At 38.4% G+C, this 24,629-nt stretch overlaps 1 protein-coding gene across 2 annotated transcripts in view; it reads left to right on the top strand.

The window, feature by feature from the left end:
• scaf8 (SR-related CTD-associated factor 8) overlaps positions 1-24,629 on the top strand; it is a 188,678-nt gene that overhangs the window by 25,720 nt on the left and 138,329 nt on the right. For both annotated transcript variants that reach the window (XM_078556867.1, XM_078556868.1), the window contains exon 2: positions 14,194-14,277. In XM_078556867.1, the coding sequence (XP_078412993.1) occupies positions 14,194-14,277 (84 nt within the window). The remainder of the gene's footprint in view (positions 1-14,193; positions 14,278-24,629) is intronic.

Below are 24,629 nucleotides of genomic sequence, written 5' to 3'. Positions count from 1 at the left end.
AGATTCATAACTCTCTGAGTAGAGAAATGTTTTCTCACCTCAATCCTAAATGTTCAACTACTTATCCTGTGGATCTGTCCCTGTGCTGTAAATTCCCCAGCCGGGGGAAACAGTCTGTCGGTGTCAACCCTGTCCAACCTCTTCAGAATCTCAATGAGATTACCTCTATTCTTTTAAAGTTCAGAGAGTATAGACACAAGTTTGCTCAGCCTCTCATCATGGGATAATGCCCTTATCCCTGAAACCATTCGAGTGAACCGTTGCTCTACCACCTCCTGGGCAAATATTATCCTTTTTTAGATACCAAAACTGTGCATAATACTCCAGGTGCGGTCTCACCAAAGCCCCATGCAATTGTAGCAAGACTTCTTGTTCTTGTATTCCAGTCCTCCTGCAATAAAGTGCAACATGACATTTACTTTCCTAATTGCTTACGGTACCTGCATGCTAATTTTGTGATTCTTGTACAAGTATACCCAAGTCTCTCTGAATTTCAAAATGTAAAAGCTTCATGCATTTTAAAAACAATCTTGCTTTTCTATTTGTATTCATACTTCTCCACGTTATATTCCATCTGCCATCTTGTTGCTCTTAACCTGTCTAAATCTCTTTCCAGCCTTTTTGTGTTCTCCTCACAATTTACTCTCTCACCTAGCTTTGTATCGTCAGCAAACTTGGATACATCAGTCTCTCTTTGTCTTGAGTCATTAATCCGCAAATAGCTGAGGCCCCAGCACTGATCCTTACAGGGTGCACTCCACAGGTTACAGCCTGCTAACTTGAAATGCCCCATTTATTCCTAGCCTGTTTCCCATCTGTTGATCAATCCTCTAGCTGTGCTAAGATATTATCCTCAACTCCATGAGACCTCATCTTGCATACTAACTTTGTGTGGTCTATTATCAGATTATTCTGGAAATTCAAGTGTATTATACCTACTGACTTCCCTCTATCTTCCCCCCGGTTACATCCTCAAAATCTCCAATAAACTTGTCAAATGCGATTTCCCTTCTAAAAGCATGTTGACTCTATCTGATCATACAGATATTTTCTAAATGCACTGTTAAGACTTAAGAATCGATTACAGCATTTTCCCGATGACTGATGTCAGGCTAACTGGCCTGTTGTTCCAGTTTTCTCTCTCTCTCTCTATTCTTTCTTGAATAGTGGACTTAGATTTGCTAAATTCGAATCAGGTGGGGCTGCTCTAGAATCTAAGGAATTTTGAGGAATCGAAACAGTGCATCCACTACCTCTGCAGCTACCTCTTCTAAAACTTTAGGACGTAGGCCATCAGGTTCTGGGGGTTTCTCTGCTTTTAGTCCCTTAAGTTTCTCTGATTTTTCTCTGCTGGTTTTGATTACTTTAGTTCTTCACTCTTTTAAGCCCCTTGGTTTACTCTCCTTCTGATAATGTAATTTGTGTCTTACTGTGAATACAGGCACACAATATTTGTTCAATATGTCTACCATTTCCCCATTCCCATGATAATTTATCTTGTTTCCAACTCTAAGGGAAAACATTTATTTTAGCTACTCTCCTTTTTAGATTATTGTAAAAGCTCAGTTTTCATATTCCTGTTTAGTGTACTCTCATTCTGTTTATTTCCCTTTTTATAAACTTTTTGGTTGCCCTTTGCTGGTTTCTAAAACTCTTCAATCCACAGGTTTACTAATATCCTTCGCAACTCTTCTTTTAATCTGATATAATCCTTAACTTTCCTAGAAAGCCAAGGATGGATCTTTCTCGTTGCATTTTTGATTTTTATTGGAATGTATTTTAGTTGAACATTTTGAATCATTTTTTAAATGTTTCCCACTGTTAATTTACCATCTATTCATCCAATCAACTTTAGTCAGCTCCCCCCTCATACTTATGTAATAGGCTTTGTTTAAGTTTAATATTCTTGTTTTTGCACTCAAGTATGTTGCTGTCAAATTTAATATGGAATTCAATTGTATTATGATCACTTTTTACTATGAGATTGCTAATTAATTCTATCTCATTACACAATGCTAGATTTAAAATAGCTTTATCCCTAGTTGGTTCCGCAATGTATTCTAGGGAGCTGTCACAAGTGTTGTACAAACTCAACCCCCTAGACTACCTTTGCCAATTCGATTTGCCCAGTCTATATGAAGATTAAAGTCCCCTATGATTGTTGCATCGCCTTTGTTGCAAGCTCTATTATTTCTTGCTTAATCCTCTTTCCAATACTATAATATATGCTGGGGTCTATAAACTACTCCCCCCAGGGTTTTCTGGCCCTTGTTGCTCTTAATCACCGACTACACTGATTCTTCTCCAATTTTCTGAGCCAAATATTCTAGTTCCAAATCTTAGCCAATTATGAGAGACCTTGATAGTGTGGTGTAGGGGGTGTGGATTTAAAATATTTAGTTAGATTAGAGGGGAGTTGAAAATCCTTTTCACCCAGAGCATGGTGGGGTCTTGAACTCACTTCTTGAAAGGGTGAAAGAGGCAGAAACCCTCGGAGCATTTTAAAAAAAACACTTGGATATGTACTTGGTTCCATAACCAACTTTGCAAGAGATAGAAGGTGAGAGTAGGCTGGATAGCTTTTATTCTGCCAGTGTGGACAGGATGGGCTGAATGGCTGACTTCTCTGCTGTAATTTTTTCTGTTTCTGTCGTTTAATTGCATAAGTAGCCTTCCAATGATATGATAACAGTTAATGCATTGCTAATAAGTCTCCCTGGCCCAGAAAGAAAGCAATTTGAACTGTTGAGTCTCACTCCAGTATGAAGTAAGGTGTTATTAGGGATTTTAAGAATGTCCTTCACTTTTTTTTTCTCTTGCTTAATCCAATCTTGGATTCCCTCTCTTTCTTTCTCTTTCTGTACCATGTTTGACTGTAATTCACCATCTTCCATTGTCCTCGTTTCTTTCTCAATCCCTAAATCTCATTGTTTAAAGAGGTACACTGGTCCTGTTCACTCTCGCCTCACAAGCCTTCCTGCCAGCTCTCACTTCCAGCAAGTTGGTGCAATTTTTTTTCCAGCTGAAGGAATAGGTCTTAATTTGCGCACGTTATGAGATGCCCCACTCCACCAAAATTTGGTGCATGCATTTTTCTCCATCCCAATCTTTGTATTCCAGCTTTCTTTAGATGTGCCATTGAAATAAACAGATGCACTGATGGATAACCATGCCAAGTAATTTCATTTCTGTTTTCCATCGGGTTTGTTTTTTTAAAAAAAAACACCTGATCCTGTAAAAACATGATCACTGTTTTCATGAACCTACTGTTGACCACAGAATTCTTATAGTCAGATTATATTGAGACGTGGATTTTGATCCAAGCTTTTTCCATTCTTTGATTCCAAATCTACACAAGTGAATTTTGGAAATTCTGGTCCACTTACTGATGTCGAGCAAACCATTCAGCAAAAGTACTTTGCCATTGTCTGATAGTGTATCACTCAGAACTAAGCCAGTTTGAAGTTTATTGCAACCAGATATAAATTGGACAGTACAAAAATTAAGTCTGGGATGCACACGAGTGGTTTTTGGTATAACCTATCGTTCTTCTGATTCTTGAAGAATAATGCAATTGAGGATCTTGTGGTTCATTCCTGTCATGCCTTCCCTTTCACTCCTGAAGTTAGGGTCATCTCCTGGTATTTTGCTTCTACTATTCATATGTGGATGTTTGGCAACTTATTTGATTAAGGGACGCAACACAGCCTGGCTTTGTCCAGCATCCATGTGTAAAGACCTTCATCTGGGTTACTGGACAGTGATTAGGCTCAGGAAATCTGGTCATTTGCCCTACTATAACCATAGTATGTGGTATTAATTTCAGCAGCTGCCTCTTCCAAGGCTGACTACTCGGCAGTAAAGAAAATTAAAATGCCTTGACACGTGTGGCTGTGCATTGTTAAATTTCAGGGTATTTTAGATTCGTTTACATGGGATTACAGAATAGTGCAGAAACAGATCATTTGGCCCAACTGGTGTGTGTGCAGGTGTTTATGCTCCACATGAGCCTCCTCCCATCCTCTTTCATCTAACCCTATTAGCATAATCTTCTGTTCCTTTCTCTCTCATTTGTTTATCTAACTTACCCTTAAATGCATCTGTATTTGCTTCAATTACTAGTTGTAGCAATGTCCACATTCTGATAAATAACTTCCTCCTGAATTCTATATTGGATTTATGAATACTATCTGATATTTATGGCCCCTAGTTTTGGTCTCCCACAAGTGAAAATACCTTATGTTTACTCTATCAAACACCTTCTTAATTTTTAAGATTGAAAAAAGAGACATGTCTAAGTTGTTTGTCTTGCACTCAACAGGACACTTGCGAGGAGGGGAAAAACAGCAATTTATACTCTACATGAAGAGAGTGCTGATTGGTTAGCAATTGGCGTTGCCATGGAGAATGCACCTCTGATGGTGGCTAACAGTTAACTGTCAAGCATTGTTTGAAATTTAAACCAGGCAGTTTGACCCTGATTGGTCAAGGCATTTCCCTGAGGAATGAGTCAGCAAATAGCTGTCACTTACCTTGTTTATCTGAAATAGGTGCAATGTATATACATGTTCTTTCTGTCTGCAAAATACAGGGCCCTGTGTATTAATATATAAGCTTCCAGTTCATGCAAATGTGCCACATTGCAAGCCCGACTGACAATCTTAGATTGGTTGTCAGCGTAATTCTTAGCACATTGAGGATTATTTAGCAAATGTTGTCCAGTCGCGGAATCACATCTAATGTTGGACACTGTATTTTGAGCTTTGCAAGCACAGGCTGGTGGGTATGATCTGTTGCGAACAGTGGCTGGGACATGCTGTTTGATATGATCCGCCAGTCTTTGGGATATAGGGCCTACATACCTAGCATCCTGTTAGTGGCAAATACCACTCGTGTTGCTACTGTGTAGTAATAGCTAACTGTTTCATGCTTCACCTGTTGCTTAAATATTTGAGATACCTTGCCCTTCCAGGGTATCCTGAGGTAGACTGGGCACTTTTCAGGACTGAAAGTGATGGCCTTAGGCCCGTTCATGAGTTTGTGTGATTGTAAGCATGAAATGATCTGACCAGGGTAGTCATTATCCTGCGGGATGACTTTGATGCGCCCTATTTCAGCATGAAGCTTGCATGCTAAGCAAATGGCTCAGGCCCTATTTACAAGGTTGCCGATAAGGCCAATCTTAACTTTTTAAAACTTTTTTTTATCCACTTATTTTATTTATTTTCATTTTTATTCATTGTTTTATCCCCACCTTTTACCCTATTTTCTCACCACCATCCCCTCCCACCCACCCCATCCCAAGGGCCATCTGTCACTGGTTCATGTTGTTCTTTCCAGAGTGCTTACCATTGTCTTGCTATTATCACGTTTCTTTTTTCTTACCTTAATGCCACCATCAGTGCCTTCTTTAGCCCATACCACTACCATTAACACCCCCTTTGTCCTTTTTTTCATGACATATTTGTCAATCTCTTCCTTGCCGCCGCCTATTGCTGGCCTTCTATCCAGTTTCACCTGCTCCACCCCCCTTGAACAGTATAACTTTCATCACATTTTTACTTCTCTTTAGCTCCGAAGAAGAGTCATATGGACTCAACGTTAACACTTTTTTTTCTCTCCACAGATGCTGTTAGATCTGAGTTTTTCCAGCATTTTGTGTTGGATGTATGGTGATAGACTTCAAAAGGACATAGGTTGATGGACTGAGCAGACATGGGGCAGATGAAATTTACTATCAAAAGCAATACATTTTGGGAGGTAGGACAAGGGCAGGCGATATAAACTAAAGGATATACTTCTGAACAGGATGCAGAAACAGACTGATGGTATATGTGGAAAAATCGTTGAAGGTGGCAGGGTTGGCAGAGAAAGTGGTTAGTAAGTCATTTGAGATCCTATGCTTTATAAATGGGAGCATAGAGTATCAAAACTAGAAGTAGCAGTGAACCTTTTATAAAACACTACTTCGGCATCAACAGGAATACTTGTCCACCACACTTTAGGAATGATGTTGAAAGCATTTGAGAGGGTGCAGAAATGAATTACAAGAATGGTTCCAGGGATGAGGAAATTTAGTTATGTAGATAGATTGGAGAAAGGGTATGCTCTCCTTAGAGTAGAGAAGGTTGAGAGGAGGTTTGATAAAGGTTTTCAAAATCATGTTGGGTCTGGAGTGAGTGAAGAGCGAGAAATTGCTCCCACTGATGGAATGGTTGAGAACCAGGGGACACCAATTTAAGGGGAATGGCAAAAGAACCAAAAGTGACTTGAAAAATATTTTCATGTGTATTGTTTGGATCTGGGATGCACTGTCTGAAAATGGTGGAGGTGGAGTCAATTTTGGCTTTCAAAAGGGAATTGGGTAAATATCTGAAGTGGAAAAAACATTATACAGCTACAAACAGAAGAGTTGGACTAGCCAAATTACTCTTGCAAGGAGCCAGCATGAACACAATGGGCCGAATGGCCTCCTGTGCTGTACCTGTTCTATCACTATGTGCCTTATACATTATTTCAGTTTGACGGATTAAGAGACATGCATATAAACTGCACAAATGAAGGAATAGGCTAAATGTTTTCCCAGAGAAGTGAGCCCCTGGAATATATTGTTGACTCGTGTGGTGTGTGTGTATACTTTCAAGAGGGAGCTGACCAGTTTCTGGCTGGGACAAAGGTTGCATTATATGGCAAGTAGATGGATAAACAGTTAAAGGCACACATGATCAGCTCAATCTTCTAGACTGGTTTTAATTACTTGAGTGTTTCAGAGAGTTTTCTTTTCCTTTTATTGGCTCTTGACTTCTTTCTGTATCTTGCCTCTCCCAGGAGAGTAAGTTCATGGCTATGGACAGTGAGGGTAGAGGCATAGAGGGTGCCAAGTCATGATGCACTATTTAGGCATTAACATAGGAGCTATTTACAGAAGTTACGCCTAAGTTGGATATTTGAATATATTTCTGTTGGTTAACATTTAGCATTTGGTTGAACAATTGACCACTCCTCATTTAGAACAAATGTGCAAATTTCAACTATCAAACCTTTCACTTTAGAGGAACTGCTTCCAAGGAGATTATTGCGGAAAATGTCTTTAAAAAAAAATTCTAGAACTCTTTTAAGCTGCTTATGTAGCAAAACTACAAACTCATATTATGAACCTGTAGCTAAATTTGACAATGTGGTTAGATAGAAATTGGATTTACTGACTTTAGACTGATGAAAAGTTTCTTTTGTTGTGACTTTTTGAATAGGACTAATCCTATTAAGAGGGGATTCAGTAGGAACCAAAAACTATGCTGATCAAACTATAGCCTTACCACAGGCAAGGGAAGAGGAAAATGGAAGCACACAGTAAACCTAGACCTCCAGATAAATTCAGGGAGATGCTAGTCACTTTAAGTTGTCTTCCTTTGACCTAAAGCAGTTTTCGTAAGCAGTAGTAGAAAAGACGGGGTTATATTGTGATGTTTTACAAAATCAGTAAGGGAATCGGGTTATGGGAAAAGGCAGGAAAGTGGAGTTGAGGATTATCAGATCAGCCATGATCTCATTGAATGGCGGAGCAGATTCATTGGGCCAAATGGCCTACTTCTGCTCCTATGTCTTATAGTTTAAGTCTTGAGTAGGATTGGTGGAAGTGTTGATTCATGTAGGCTGCATGCAATTTCCTTTGGATGCTGCAAAACAATTGGAACTGATTTTTGTTTCACTTTAAAAAGTACAGCCTATATATGAGCTAAAGTGATTTTTTTCTGTGGATTGAAATGTAAGTACTCAAGTTAAAGGACAAAATTATGATTTGTTTTAAAGTTTTATGAAATAATGAGCCATGGTGGCCATTGAATGGTTATTTGCAAATAGTGTAAAAGCTGTGACCCATAGTTTGTTCCGCATAGAATTAGCTCCCTAACTGTTACTGACAGAACGTTAGGTTCCCTGCTATACTAGTATCCCCTACATCAGAGTTCCCTGTACAACTGAGCTAATATTGCACTTTGATACTTTGGGGAGAGTGAAATTGATTGCGATATGAGACCAGGCACAATGTTGTGTATTAATCAGTAGTTAAAATGGTAAACTAAATAAATTTGACATGGACAGGGAATTGGAAGCTGAAATATTTATTGTACTTCACATGAGTGCTATACCTTGAAGTTCTTCAGAAATTTGTGGTAAACAGCTGCTTTTAGCAGTTCAAAGTATTGCAACGTTTGACTTCAGTTTGGCAATACGAACAGGTATAGTGAGTAAAGTTTTTTTAAAAAAGGATTTATCTTAACTGACGCACTCTGTATCGTGAAAGTTCAATCCTGAATAAGATTCAAGTAGGTTTATTAGCAGCTTGTGCAACATATTAGTGAATCTAAGCCTTATCTTTTCTATTGCTTTTATATTTCTCCTACAATGGGGTTGAGCAAAACTGCACACTCCAGCTGTGGACTAACCAAAAGATTCAACATTTCTTCCTAGCTTTTACATTCACTATCTCTCAATACACAACTAAATATCCTGTTGGTAATTTTTTTGAGATATCTGTTTGCATCAATAGTTTTAATGATCTCTGTATGGGGACACCAAAACCTTTCCATTTAGGGTTTGTTTCCTTTTGCCTATTGTTGGCAAAAAGTATTGCATAACATTTTTTTTTACATATGCAGTGACCCTACTGTCGATCTCCCTAGCCTTTTAATTTGTTTACCCCATAGGGTTGTGAATGCTTCATCGTTGAATATATGGAAGGCTGGGATAGACAGGCTTTTGGGGTCTCAAGTCAGTGGACCTGGGAATGGGTGGGAAAGTGGAAGAGATCCACTATGAGGACTCTCACTGTTTTCTTATTTTCCACTGTTTCACCTCATTTTGCAAGTCCATAGAAGTTACCTCTTGTCCATCATCTTAGACATTTAGCCAATGTTTGAATTTGCCAGTAGCCTTCCCTGATCTGCCTGCAATCGTAGCATCTTTCCATTCACTGAATCCTTCTGGCATGTATGTTACTTGAATACTGAATCTAGGCAGTCGTCCTGTTCTGTGCGTTCGGCATCATTCTGCCTGTTGTCATCCGGCCCCTATCTACTGTATTCTATTCCTCATAACTGTTAAAAGTATTAGAGTTACAGGGTGCCTTATCATCTTCTATTAATTGCTCAGATTCTGAAAGTTTGTAATCAATCCCAATTAATCGAGATGAATGGACCTTAATAGTTTGGCTACCATATTGAAGAACTGCCATCTCCCCATCATACCTTACCAGGATCTTTCCAATGTTTCTGACCCTCTCTTTTATAGTATACTAAATCCCCATATTAAAGTTTATTTAGGATGGTCTTATGCGATGCTGTAGATCCCTCCAAATTTTCTCTGAGACTTCTGCCTTGATGTATGCCCTTATCCCTGTGTGTGCAGAAAAAGTTGAAATAATTTCAGTCCATTCTAGGGCTGAAGGGCTATCAAGTAGCATAGAAGATATTTTGTGATTTCTTCCATAGACCAATTGATTAGGCCTATAGACCCCTTTAGCAGCATTTTTATTCTGTGACAAAAAGGGTGAGCAAATTATTTGTATAACATCTAAGACAATTTGTTTTTTCTCTCAAGTTCTTATCATTTGGTACCGTTAACACTATAGCGTTCTGGTTAGAAATGCTAGGTTTTATTCAGGGGTTGCAATAATGCCCTGATTGGGTAAACTGCAGATTTTCTGACTTTCCAAAAACAGTTGCTTTATCATGTCCCATGTCCATTTGTCCCTTTTTCATGAAAGGCTTGCTCAGTAGCAAGGGTATCTCACTAGAGGTTACATCTGTACTAATAAAGTGGCTTACTCCAGCTATTTTGCATGGAATCACCACTCTTTTGAGTGACCTCAGTGTTGTCACCCTAGAACTTGAAACAAGTAGAACTTTCATGCTCCCCGATCTTACTTTTATCCTTACTTCTGAGTGAAACTAAATTACTTTTTAATCAAGATAAAAGCAAAATACTGCGTATGGTGGAAACCTGAAACAAACACAAAATGCTGGAAAAACTCAGCAAGCCTAACAGTATTTGTGGAGAGAAAAACAGAGTTAACGTTTTGAGTCTGTATGACTCTTCTTCAGAGCTGTAACCAATCTGTTCCAAACACTGTTGAGGTGCAATCACTAAACATGACAAAATTAAATGAATTCCTGACTATTACACATTACTGGACTAAAGCTTCTTGTGACTAGTACAGTTCCCTCAGACTGATCATTTTAGTCATCTTCAACTTCTGAATTCTGTGTGTCATGCATTGTTTCAAAAACCCTGCTGCCCCCTGCTTTGGGCAGTTCATCACAATGATATTTGAGTCACAAGCACCTGTTAACAGTTCCCTGGGCATTCCTGGGTTGTCTATTATTACTACTACAACCTTGTCATCTGCCAGATTTGCTAAAACTACCTTCATGCTCATTCCTTTAGTCTGTAACTCTTCTGTTGTACTGACACCTGCGCCCTGTATCTGAATAACCTTGAAAGGCTGCAATCATTGTGTCCTCCATCCTTTGTTACACCCCATAATGTCCAATTTGCACCACCAAAGCTTCTGGAAATGACTGCTGAGCCAATAATTTTTTTTAAAGCAGCAGGCATTTGATCACAAAAGGATGTCTTTTTCTGCGAACTGAATGCCAGTTAAAACCAGGAGCCTATCCATATGCGATATTTTAGTACTATCCAGCAATTTAAATGTGAGCACAGAATAATGAATCTCCAGGTTGAATTTCTTCAATATTTTATACAGTCTGTTAAAGTCCATGATATGTTCCTCTATGGAATGATCTTCCGTCCTTCAAAATCTATTAAAGCCCGACCATGCCTTGTAGGCATCTCATAGATGACCGTGTAAATTTCACCCATGAAGTTTTATGGAAGATCCAAACCTCCAAACTGATGGGCATCCAGCTCAATCTTACAATGTCAAAGACATAACTTGCTTTCTCTTTGGTAGGGATGAAATCTGTATCCACATGTCCACTCCATTTTTCCCACTGGTCGTAAAGTTCGGATTCAGAGCATATTGGTGGTTAATCATACCCTGACAATTTAAACTTATTTTCAGCCATTCTTCACAAAAGTAACTCAGATTACAGTCTTTTGCCTGGAAAAAATCTTGGTTTCTGATCTTCACCTTTAGACAGCCATCTTCTGCTACCACGTTAATTCACCCCAAAGCAAGATGGTGAAGTAGGAAACCAAGCACCAATCATTTGACTTAATACTAGATTTATTTATAGCATGCAGCATTACATATGTCTACCTCCTCCCTAACCAATACCCAGCATCCCAGCAGTCTTTCTTTACACTTTTTTTTTGTATTCCCAAAGCAACATTTATTGCTACAGTTTCATAAACATTGTACAAGTTTGAACAAAACACAACAGTATACTTCCAAATGATGGCCATTCTTCTGTAACCCATTTCATTCAGTGGTGGTTCACGTGATTCTAGCACAAGTCCATGTACCTCAGTAGTGGTATCAATGTCCTTGACTGGAAGATTTATCTTTTACTGCCTTTTTATCTCCATATGATATATGTAGAACAAGGCGGCCGTGATAGCTATACTCAGCCATAATTCCCGATAAGCAATGGCATAGGGTTTCATTAATGATCACCATTCTGCAATAGCATGACCAACCATCATTTCTTTGCTGCTTCAGTCCAAGGAAGGGCACCAGGACCTTACACAGCTCTAAAGTATACCAATAAAACAAATTAATTAAGAAAATTAACTAACAGCCCCTTAACTGCGCACTGTGACAATAAACCAAATATTTTAAGGAAACTTTTAAAATTTAAGCAACATTTTGAGGGCTGTTGGTGCACTCCAGCCACTGCGGTGCCTATCGGTTGTGGAAGGCCTCAAACGTGGTTTTTCTTTATACCTTTCTTTATACTTGAGTATAGCAATAAAAACTAATTAATTAAAAAATTAACAAACAGCCCCTTAAAGGGGCACTGTAGCCTGTCTTTATATGTGCTCAAGATACTTCAATGCCCTTCACCTGTGTATCCTTAACCTTGATAATTGGATTAACAATTAACAGTCTGTTTCCTCTTAAATTGTGCCTGCCCACTCTCTCTGCCATTTCCCGATTATGTTTAACAAATTTCTTTGTTTATTCATTCTCTTCACTTCATTTGTTACTTTTCCTGTCCAGCTAATCCTTGCCATTCTCCCCCAAGCCTCCATTTCAAAGCTATTTAGCAAGTTGGTCTCTTTCCATAAGGACTGACTCTCTCATCCAAAGGAAGCAACACTGCAGTTTACAATCTTTACAAGTCACTTCTTGGATTGCTTATTCAGCTTTCTGGTTAGCAACTGTCTCTTCTTACCAAATACAGTCTTTCTCTATGCTTGTTTTTATTTCTTTGTTGCACCTTCCATCTGTAAATTTGCCAATCAGCATTGGTACCTAAAGGCTTTCCTAGGTAGCTCAATCAATACTTACTCATTTGTCCAGTGCACATGTTGAATATTTATTCGATCTAAAGGAGATTGGTACAATTTCTACAATTTGATGTGTGTCTTGCTTTGAAAATTATATGGAGAAAGCTGGGAGTCCTGCTTCCAAAATTGATGTAATTAACTAGTGTAACTCTCCTTTATGCGCTCCAATGCAAATTTTCCTTCCAAGGTATGTAAGATGAACTCATTGAAAGTGCAAATTCTCAATAAATGCGATTTTGAATCAATTATTAACAGTAAATGGAAGTGACATAGAATTAAACTTCTGTTAAATACTTTACCAGCATTTAAATATAATTACATGTATTATACTTTAAAATTTGTGTTCCTTGACTTCTGTAAAGAAAGTCAGTAGCAAAAAATGGAATGTAACTTCAACCTGCAAAATGAAAAGTATTGCTTGTTTTGCACATTACAATTTTTGCTTGAAAATATCTTGTAAAATGCTGCACAGGGAGGATGTTGGCTCACAGCCTAGCCCTGTCATTGCAAAGGAACTTATTCAGTAGCATCCTTGCATATATCTGCAACTGGTGGCAATGTGGAATTGGCAGAGGTCTGTTGTTGTTATTTGCAAAGAGCTAGGAATTAATTGTTATATATCCCAGGTGCCACATTCACTACTGCACTGCAGTCATGTGCCGAGTAACAATACATCAGTCTATCAGTCTACCAGCCATGTGGAGAGCAGCAAGAAATGCACTTGATGAAACTCTTGAATCTAAAGTGTGATTATTTCTAACTTATGGAAACAAGAAGACATAACACCAGGTCACCTGCTCAACTTGGAAAGAAAGATTGAATTGGAACACATAAAGGAGATTTTAAAAATAAATTGTCCCTCTTGTTTCTGGTTGAATTTTAATCTCTGTAATTTGATTTAGCCAGTATCTGTGCTTCCAGTTGGAAAGTTGCCTATCAAAGGTATTTTAGTGCCTCCTTTGCAGAGGAAATTGGAGATGTTTGATCTTGTACACTGGTTTTTGTATATACAAAGTACACATCTTTAATAAGTGAAATATGTTTTTTAATTGTATTGTTGCTGAGGAACAGCATATAGATGAGAAATAGGAGGGGGCCAAGGAGAGATCCTCGGGGGACACCAGAGGCAGTGGTGCAGGGACAGGAAATGAAGCCATTGCAGTGATTCTCTGGCTATGATTAGATAAGAATGGAATCAGGTTACAGCAATCCCTCCTAGCTGGATGACAGTGGAGAAGTATTGGTGGAGGATAGTGTGGTCAACAGTATTAAAGGCTGTAGATGGATCGAGAAGGATGAGGAGGGAAAGTCTACCTTTGTAACAGTCACATAGGATGCCATTTGTGACTTTGAAAACATCTGTTTCGCTACTGTGGCAAAGAATCAAACATGAAGTTCAAGCATGTTGGAGAGAATGGAAGGCTGGAGATGGGATGGTGGTTTCAAGGACTGTGGAGTTAGGGGTTGGTTTTTTGAGAGGGGTATGACAGCAGAGGGACAGCACCTGAAGAGAGTACTGTTTACAATTTTGGCTATTGTGGGCCAGGAGGGGAAGTTGCGTGGTCAACTAGTTATTTTCACAACATTCAAGGATTCTCAAATGTATGCGAACCCTGAAGTAAGTTGTAAAAGACAGGAATAACAATGCATTTAAGTTTAAATGGTGAAGAACGTTTGTTTGTTTCTCCATTCTCACAATTTTTTGTCTTTTTCTTTTAGTTGTACTCATTAAATGAGTATAAACCACCTATCTCCAGGGCTAAAATGAACCAGGTGACAAAGGCGGCTATCAAATCTATTAAGGTAAATTTTTTTAATGGATTTTCCTTTTGCTTTAAAACAGATATATTATTTGTGTTACTGAATTATAATTTGATGTTCACATCTTCTGTTTAGTTAATGGCTAACTATAGTCAGGTTTTAACTATCACCATAAAATGTAAAGTTGGGTTTTTAGTTTTTGCTGCGTTTCCTGATTTCACAGTCACTAGTAATGACTTGCATTTCCACATATTGTACTTTCCAATGCCTAAATTTGTCTATCTAGACTTGCGTTTCTTCAGACTTGTGAAGTCCAAAATGATTTTGTGGATTCTATACCTTCTGTGAGTTCAATGAATTGAACTCATAAACTTGATCATATTTATGCTTTAATTTCTTCTTTACTGTTTTTGCCCTTTTTACATTCTATGGACATGGAGGCTGAGAAAGGATTGTACTTATCTTCGGGTCAGGAGATTTGGAAAGGGAACGTTCTTACAACTTGGCTTATTGATAGATTGAGGCTTATCAATATAGGATTTATCTATTAGTAACCCCAGCCTGAGATGTGCAAATTAATGGGAGCTGAGATTTAAACTTTATATGTGGCTCTCAAGGCCATGAAATGCATCTAAGGGACCCATAATGGCAAAAAACTTGGATGCTCTGGTTTTCAACAGTCTATGGCCAAATTTCAAATATGCATGATACGTTCTAAACAGCTGATACCTGCAGACCCAGAATTTCTAACCTTCCATAGCCATTGCCACACTTGTATCTAGATACTTTCAGATTGTCAGGTTTGGTCCCCTTTGCTTTGGAGCCTTAATTCTAACTTATTGATGGGGGAATAGTTTTGGTTCCAAGTTGTAAATCAGACAGAAAAATGTGTTAGGCAGCTTTACAGAATGGTCCAAGAGCACAATAGTGGTTGTCAACTTTATTTATTCAAATAACTGATGGGGGCTTTTCTTAAGGTCCTTTTTAGCTCATATAGCCTCCACCTAAACCACATGAGAACAAACACTTTTGTATTGTTCTGGTATCAATTTGCACTTGAATAATAATTGTTTTGGTGACTAAAGCATCAGAATCAATGCACAAGGAACATTGACTGCCAAAAAGTTCCAACAATAATTGAAATATTCTTCCGATTGTACATTCCTCTTCTATCCAACGCTGTGCCCTAGTGATAATTTGGATAGAGAAATATTTGTTTTCAGATGTGGCATTTTATATTGTAAAATTAGGAAGGAATTTAGTGGAGAGACTGGCTCATTTTGTTCCAAAGGAAGTCTCTGAGTTTCAGTGGAATGATTTTTTGAGACCGTTGGAGAGTGCTTTTATCAAGGAACTTTGGACCCTTAAAGACTGTGCTCTAAGTAAAGAGGATAGAAAAATTGGGGGTTCAACTAGTTTATAATTCAAGAAGGTTTTTGAAGACCTTGAATTTCTCAGTCTAAAAGAAAAAAGTTAAAAATGATAATATAACCTCACAATTCAGCACTGCAACCAAGATAATGTTTGTAGACTTCAAGATGTATTTAGAAAGTTAAGTAATGCAGAAAAAATACATTTCTCAGTAATAAGTTATTATATTAATGCAAGTCTTTTAATTTTATTCCCTCTTAAATTTGGTTAAGTATGGTGTAAAGTTTGAGTGTTTAAAGCTATTGTGTAGATTAAGTTTGTAGGCCAACATGACGCTGAGTTTGCAGCATCAGCAGCAAAGCATTTGTGTAAAAAGGCTGATCCAATGAATCCATGAGGCTTCAGGTCAATTTCCTGACCTGAGCTTCCCTGGTGGGACATGTTTGTGCACCTCTGGAGGCCTGTAATCCTCATTAATGGTGTTATGTCAGGTCCTTTCACTTGGCGACAGGAATTCCTGTTTTTGGGTTTCACCTGTTTTGCAACATCAACAAAGGGTAGACAGAGGTTTCAGGCCTTGCAAAGTTGACTAGAAACCAGGTAAACTGATGTAACCAAGTTATTTATGATGGAAGTGTGGTGGAAGAATGGAGAGAATTTGGAGTGAAACTTTTCCCATCTGACGGTTTTTTCTCTCAGATTAGACATTTCATTTTAATTGAAATTGAGGGAAAAAACACCAGAATTGCTAGAAGAAGAAAAATTAAAAACAAAAATTACTGGAGACTCACAGGTTCAACATTTCATCAGAACTGGGTCTGAGCTGAGTTATGACATGTTAAATGTTAAGCTGTCTTTTTTTCTTGAAGTAATTGTTTCCAACGTTTTTTAAATAGCTTCAGTTGATGCTTTGAATAAAATCTGCCTGTATTTAAAAACAGAAAAGGAATGGAAAGTAGCAGCTGTAGTTAGAGTACAGTTATTACTACTTTAAATTCGAATGTTATACCTGTTACAGCTTTTGACTATAATCCTGTAACAACATTGCTGGCAATTACTCAAAATAAAAATTGGTAAACCTTGGGCAGGAGGAAATATGATAAGAAAAGAAAGCATAATCATGGTGTTTGGATGACATTCATAAGCAATATTTCTTTATCAAATCTCTTCTCAATTTTGCTCTTAGGACATGATCAAGTAAGATCATGTCACAGTTAAGATAGATATGTAAGCAAAAAATAACATTTAAAAAGTTGCAATTGTAGAAATATTTGTTAGATTCAGTCGGATAGAATAAGATTGGAGTAGCGAAGGTTGAGAGGGGACCTGAGAGAGGTGTATAAGGTTGAGGGGCATAGATAGGGTAGATTGGAAGGCACTTTTTCCATTAGTAGAGGGGCCAATAACCAGGAGGCATAGATTTAAGGCAAAGAGGTAGAAGGCTAAGAGGGGAGTTGAGAAATTTTTTCACCCAGAGGATGGTAGGAGTCTGCAAATGTCTGAAAGGGTGGTTGAGCCAGAAACTCTCGTAACATTTAAGTGTATAGATATTCACTTGCATTGCCATAGCCTTCAGGGCTATGGGCCAAGCGCTGGAAAGTACGATTAGTGTAGTTAGATCTTTGTTGACCGGCCTGGACAAAATGGGCCAAATGGCCACCTCCTGTGCTATAAATGTCTGAGTCTATAAGAAAAGAGATGTGATAATGCAGAAGTAATATGTTGGAAATGAATGCTTTGTTTTGATGGCCCAGTGAGCAAAAGGCAATGCCAATTGTAGTACTGAGCCATTTTTGATCAGAAAACCCCAGGATCAATTGCCATCTCTCATTAAGTTAATTGATATAAGTAGGTTGGTAATGTGGTGCTGCTGACCACAGTGTTCTGAAATAGTGTGAAATAATCAGCCAGTGTTTCTGCTACTTATCATGATCCTGCCACCCTTGCTGCAAAATACACGTTTACATGCATTATGAAAATGTCAAACAGTGTCTTAAGTTACTAGCTTGTTTCATAACCCAGTACTATGTCGCGTTTCAGCACCTTCAGGATAGGATGGTGTATATCTTATTGCAGTAATAAAACGGCTAACATCTAAACAATTTTGTAACAATTTGCTGCTCATCTAAGAAGCATTATTACTAGACGATCCCTGAGGAAGAACTGAATAATTCCTTAAAGGTGCACGGTTTGGGTGTTTTTGTTTGGGAAAGAGACAGCTTAGAGGTGACCAGATAGAAGCCTTTAAAATCATGAATGAGTTGGGCAGGATGGATGTGGACAGAATGTTTCCACTTGTGGGAGAATCCAAAACGAGGAGCCATAAATTCAGGTTACTTGGTAATAAACCTAATGGTAAAATAAGGAGAAATTCCATTGTCATAGAGTGGTCAAAAAGTGGAACTTGCTACCAACATAGGCTGTAGTGTTTTTGTAGTGCACAGGTGGTTTATTTAAGTGCATGGCCCCTTTAATTTTTTTTACACAAACATGCACACCTAATTTTAAGAAGCTGACTTATGCACAGCTTGTGCGTGAAAGTTCGGATTGCTATAGGACCTCGCAGCTGAGAAGGAATACTGCTCGCTAACACGGGAAGTAGTTGAGGCAAATAGCATGGGTGCTTTCAGAAGGAAACTAGACGAGTACATGAGGGAAGGGAATAAAAAGATGTACTGAGGGTGAGGTGAGGCATCTGTAATGGAAGGAAACTTATTTGGATTATAAACACCATCACAGTTGGGCAGAATGGCCTATTCCCTGCTGTGTGTTCTGTGTAATTCTAAAGCCCTAAAAATGACCAGTAGCATTTTTTTTAAAGTAGGTATCATAATATAAGAAAGAAATAATGATAAATTTGTACTGGGCAATAGTTATGCCACAGTTAAAAGTACTGTGTGAAGCTTTGGATGTCACATTATAGAAATCATTCAGAGAGTATGCAGTATAGATTCACCAAAATGATACCAGGGATGGAAAATTATAGTTATGAAGAGAGATTTCTGAGGGAACAGAGGTTAAGTTGATTTTTAAAATTAAGAAATGTTTCAGTTGAGTGAATAGCGAAAGACTATTTCCTCTGGTTAGGGGGAAAGGTTGGGATGAACTTATTTCCGCAGAAGGTTAATGAATTGATTGCAACAGGAAGTGGTTGAGGCAAACGATTGCATATTTTTAAAGGAAAATTGGATAACTATTTGAAGTAGAGATGCATGTAAAGCTCTTGAGAAGACACCACGACGTGGGATTTGTTTTGGATTGGTCTAGCAAAGAGCTGATACGATGCATCGAGTGACTCCTTCTGTACTGCCAATTTGAGATCCTTCAGTGATCGAAATTATTTTTAAAAATGGCCAGCCTAGAGCAACATAATTCATAGCTGCTGATGCTCTAAGAATTCAAATTACAGTTGTATCCATTTATTTGCAACTTGCTTAATTGCCCACTGAAAGCTAAAGCTGATGGATTCCTCTGCTGCTGGTAAGTGAAACACAGCTTTGTTTACAAAAAAATGCTGTGTGGTGGAAAAACTGAACCGCAAGAAAAGGCAATGAAATGTTTGAATTCTCTGCATTGGAAGGGAAAGTGTGGAGGTTGATTTATGATTGCTACCAAGTATTCATTTAGTTTCTTCACACTTCCTGAGTTCTTTTGGGCTGCAAACATTTTTAAACTTTTTAAAAAGCCATTCTGTATTCACCTTTTTAATTTGTACATAATTTTGGCACATCTGGGCTGTTATGCACCAAAACAGGTTAAAATTACTATTTCCCCTTCTGTAGAAATTTTATTGCAATCGGCACGATTGTTCCAAGTGGTTGGGATTAAATGAGTTTGTCTGTAGTACTCATGGAAGTGCAAGGATTTGGCAGTTTAACTCCCTCTGTCAAATATTGTGGCTTGGTACAAAACAGTAATTTATAGTGTTTCCAAGCTGTTGGTTGGGTGACTAGCCTTGATATTGGCATAAAGCACAATTGAACAAATTTTTCAACATAGTGATTAAGATATTGTGAAAAATTTATTTTAGTTCAAGGGCGATTCCAACCTTATGAATTCTGAATTGAGAGTTGTAATGTGAATTCAATTGGTGTTGAAGCTAATCTAGTCAGAAGAAATAAGGTCTTGTGAAGGGCACCAATGGAAAGATTCTTTTCATCCAGTTGGGTCAAGAACAGATATGATTGTAAAGCCTTTTTTCAGTCTTAAATTGAAAGATATATATAGTTGAGATTTTTTATGGTGGTTTGGTAAATGTTAATTGATCTTCCAAAATTTTCTGTACTTATTAAATATCAGGAAAATTTCAGGATTTCCTTAGAAACCCATACTTCAGAATTTCCAGAATAGTTCTTGGCTTACTGTAATGATTTTAAGAATTGCAGGTTATATTTGAGTCTAGTGAGGTTGGTAACTGGCAGTAAGTTGTCAGTCTCTTTAATGTGCAAATACTGACTTGTGCTCAGAGATTTAAAGAAAAGGAAATGGGCTTGAACTTGTGGTCAGTGGCAAAGTTTGTGCACTTGCCAATAACCTTGAAGAAAGCGACCCACAAAGATCTGTGGTGTGATTTCCCCCTTTGCTGGTGGCAATTTAAATCTTGTGCCAATTCGCCTTGCAGCAGCAGTGATGTCAGTAGGCAGGCAGGCAGCGAATCAAAGTGAAGTATTCCACATAAGAAAGGAAAATTATATATTTTTTAAAGAAGTGTTGTTCATCATGGAGAAATTTGACTTTCCAAAAATATAAAATAAGCTTTTCAAGGCCAGTGAGGAACTTCAGTTATGAAGTTAGATTGGAGAAGTTAGGACTCTTTTTCCTTGGAGAAAAGAAAGCTGAGAGGAGATTTGATTCAAAGTCATGAGAGGTCTGGACAGAGTAGATAGGGAGAAATTGTTCCCACTCGTGAAAGGATCAAGAATGAGAGGGTACAGATTTAAAGTAATTGACAGAAGGAAAAAAAAACCGATATGAGAAAAAGCTCTTTCACACAGCGAGCGGTTAAGGTCCGGAATGCAGTGTCTGAGAGTGAGGTGGAGGCAAGTTCAATTAAAGCATTCTAAAGACTGTTATCTGAAAAGAAAGAATGTGCAGGGTTATGGGAAGAAGGCGGGAGAATGGAATCAAGGGAATTGCTCATTTGGAGAACTGGTGCAGACATGACGGCTGAATGGCTTCCTTCTGCGCTGTAAAAATTGTGATTCTGCGAGGGTGTTTAGCAGTAATTATGAAGTTAATACACTGTTTAAAACCCAGTTACTCCTGATTCAATAAGGCACAACTTTTTAAAGAATTTTTAGAGTGAGACTAACAGTGTATGAGTGAAAGTTCTTGACAATTCAATTGAGTTCCACACTTGCATTCTTGGGGGGGTTGTTGCCTCAACTATATACCCTTGGGCGAAGTATAGAATCACTGATAGCAACTTCTGTGTTCTGTGTGCGCTGTTGGTTTCATTAGAGCTTTGACAGCAAATGCTGGTAACTTTGCAGTCATTACAAAATCCAAACCAATTAAGTTAAAAATGAACAGAACTGCAGAAATTAGTCAGAAAAAAGAATTAATAAGTTATTAATGAGTAACAGAAACTGTAAGTTAATAGTTAAATATATGAGACACACTTGCTGTTGACAAACCCTTGCATCTTGCGCCATTACTATATATTGCATGTTAAAATGTTGACTTGCCCATACCACCTCTAGGTGGCACTCTAACAAGAATGCTGATGTTGAATATTAACGCTGCCTCTTTTACATTTGTCCTTGGGACGTGGGATCACTGTCAAGGCCAGCATTTATTGCACTTGAGAAGGTAGTGATAGGCCACCTTCTTGAAGTGCTGTAGTCCACTTGAAGGTGACCCAGCAATAATAAACGGATGGTGATGCATGGTTGTAATTACCTCCCAAATGACACTGTCTTGTCATTCTCTACAAATCACTGAAAATATTTTCTGCCTTCCCACTTCATTCATCTGCTCCAAAATAGGAGTCCAAGCAAAATAAGTTTAAATAATTACCAGTTATTACCAATTTCATGGTAGGTTATTCAATGTCTTTCAATTTCTCCATTAAAGTTTTCATTTGAAATCCCAAGATACATCAGTATCATTGAACTGTTGGAATATTTTTCTTTGACATTTTGTAGTTCCTGCTCCCTTATCTTTCAAAAATATTTGAAGAAGAGTTGGAGAATGAATTTCAAAAGTTCTATGCTGTACAGTTACTTTTTTTTAGAGCTGCTGTAACACAATGTACACTAGCATGTTTAATGTTGAAAAATGGCCCCATAACCTTTAAGTGATGTTATCAAAAGATTGGATGCTCAGGAGAAATTAGGAGGGGTGACCAAAAATGAAAGACAGGAAAAGATCAGCTGGGCTGCTGGTTGAGATTGTCATGCATGACTTCTATACACCATCACTGCATCCACAACCCCACCCACAGCTAGGCATCTTCGCGACGAGGAGGAAAAGAAGAGAACAAAATTGAAAGAGAATTCAAGAAGTCACACTGGAAAATGCCTCTCTGACCCTGAAGATGGTCAAACAAGGTGCAGGGGTCATCTCCCAGATGCATTCCCCTGTATACACCTAACTTCCATAAGTTGGCCATACCCAGAACTTATTCAAACCCTTCTGAACACTTATTGCACTTGCTGGTAACTTGTTCCAAAAATTGCATTCTTTCTGCAAATTTTGGCAAAGGAGGGGCGTGAGGGAGGCTTGAGGAAGAAATCCAGAGTGCTGGCTAAGTGGCTGAAGGCGTGGTTGCCAGTGTGAGGTGAGGGAGGGGGTGCACAAGATGCTGGAGTCACATGGATGCAGAGTTTGGAAAGGGGGGAGTTGCAGCACTGTACAAGGTTACTGAGATAATGTCATTGCTTTAAATGAAAGCATGAGAATCTTAAATACAATGCTTTTGGGAACTAAAAGCTAATTTAGATCAACAAAGATGGTGGAAATGGGTGAGTGAGATTTGGGGAAAGATGTAAACGAAAGAGAGAAGGGGGTGAAAGATGGATTGTGGGGGGCCTCTGGTGTGTCAGTGCAAGAAGAAAGACCATTGCAAGAATGTTCTAGCTTTGCCCAAATAAGCAAGTGAGGAACCAAGCAACAGTTGCCCCATTAAGTTACACAGCTGAGAAGTTGTTGAAGGAGGGTGGTGTGGTTGACTGTTGAAGAATGCAGACAAGATGAGAAAAGAGGCAAACAGTTGAGGGGAATGTTGTTTGTGACTTTTGGTTCACCGGTGGGAGGGATAGAAACCTGGTTGGAGGGACTGAATGTGAGTAGGGAGGTGAAAAGTTTAACAATTTTGGAAACCAAAGGGAATTTGGAAATGGATGGCAATTTGCAAAGACACAGGTTGAAGGGTTTTTTTTAAGGTATGACGGCAGTCATTTTTAAAGGGAAGGGGACATTGTCTGAGGTTAGGGGTCACTTTACAATGTCAGCTAACATTGGTGACAGGAAAAGATTTTGCGTGGTCAATGGCTTATTGAGAATGGGGTGAAGGAATAGGAAGAGAGTCTCATAAAGGTGAGCTTAGGGAGGATGATGGGAGAGAAGCACCAGAATTATTGTAGTTCAGAGCTCTGGCAGGTATCCTGGGAAGATATGCCTTGCTGGGTGAGGGGAACCGGTTACTAACTATATAGGTTGTACACCTGATTGGGGGTCAAAATAATTTTTTTTCGAAGGTAGTTCTTGAGATTTTCTGGAGGGCTACTTCGTGGTTTTTGGGGTCTACTCTTTGGTTTTCAGGGGCTCCTTTTTCATTCTTAATAACTCCTGCATTAGGTGATGCATTCACATGGTAAGATTGCCTTATGTAATTGTGGTGATTTTTTTAAGGCTGCCTTTAGATAGATAATGTAGCCCAAATACCAGAGTGCATGTGTGTGTTATATATAATTTTTTATTTATATATACTATATATATACATTTAACTTGGAATCTATAAATAAGATGTTTCTATTCATTTGAGAAATAAATCTCCCATTCTCCACTTCCAAAATGAAAATTTTAACTTTGTACAGGTTAACTTATTTGGAATTAGTCTCACACCTGCAGCCCTTTTTAAAAATTAATTGCAAGCAATTAGTACTCTCCAGCATTTTTTGGTTTTGTTCTGCCAATTTCAAGTTCCTTTCCCTTCAATGAGTGAGTGCTAACAAACATGTCAGGATATTGATTTCCAAAGGTTAAACTGTGCAAGTAGGGGGATGCACACAAATTAATTCTGCAGCTAACCATCAGATAACGAATGATTTAATTCACGTATACCATTTCATTGATTTTTTCCAAGCTAATGCACTTCTGGTATAGATTGGAACCCTTTAGTGCAGAAACACCCTAGTTATGCTAAAGAAACAACACTTTATAGAGGTGGTCAACTCACCAACCATACCCCTCAATGCCATATTTTTTTACAATGGACATTGAAAGTCTCTGTGCACAAAAATAGAAACAGAGGTATGCTGGCTATCCAAAATATCTTTAATAAATTTCCCCAGTCAGATGGACTAGATGAAGCTATAAACTGGTCGACACTTTATTTATCTTTAAATCAGAGGCACAGCTATGGATAAGAAATTTGCCTCAGTCTCTGTAAACATATACAAGGCAGAGTGGGAAGAGAGAGTATTTAAAAAGTGTCCTGGATTCCCTATGTGTTACTACATATTTCTTTTCATTATTTTTCATGGGATGTGGGTGCGGCTGGCTAGGCCAGTGTATGTTGTCCATCCCTAATCCCTAAACTGCTGCCTTGAACTGATTTGGTTCATGTGTTGTAGGTACACCCACAATGCTGTTAGGGAGGCAGTTCCAGGATTTTGACCCAGTAACAGTAAAGAACGGAAGTCAGGATGGTGAGTGGCTTGGTGGTTGGGGGGGGGACCTTGCAGGTCGTGGTGTTTCCATGCACCTGCTGCCCTCCTCTGGAATGCCAATCGAGGAGGCTGTTTTATCCTGGATAGTATTGAGCATCTTGAGTGTTGTTAGAACTGCAATCATCCAGG

Source organism: Cetorhinus maximus, chromosome 14 (assembly GCF_964194155.1).
Source record: "Cetorhinus maximus chromosome 14, sCetMax3.hap1.1, whole genome shotgun sequence".
In the NCBI taxonomy this organism is placed as follows: Eukaryota; Metazoa; Chordata; class Chondrichthyes; order Lamniformes; family Cetorhinidae; genus Cetorhinus; species Cetorhinus maximus.
Note: the sequence above shows the minus strand (reverse complement) of the source record. Positions and strands in the feature narration are given on the sequence as shown.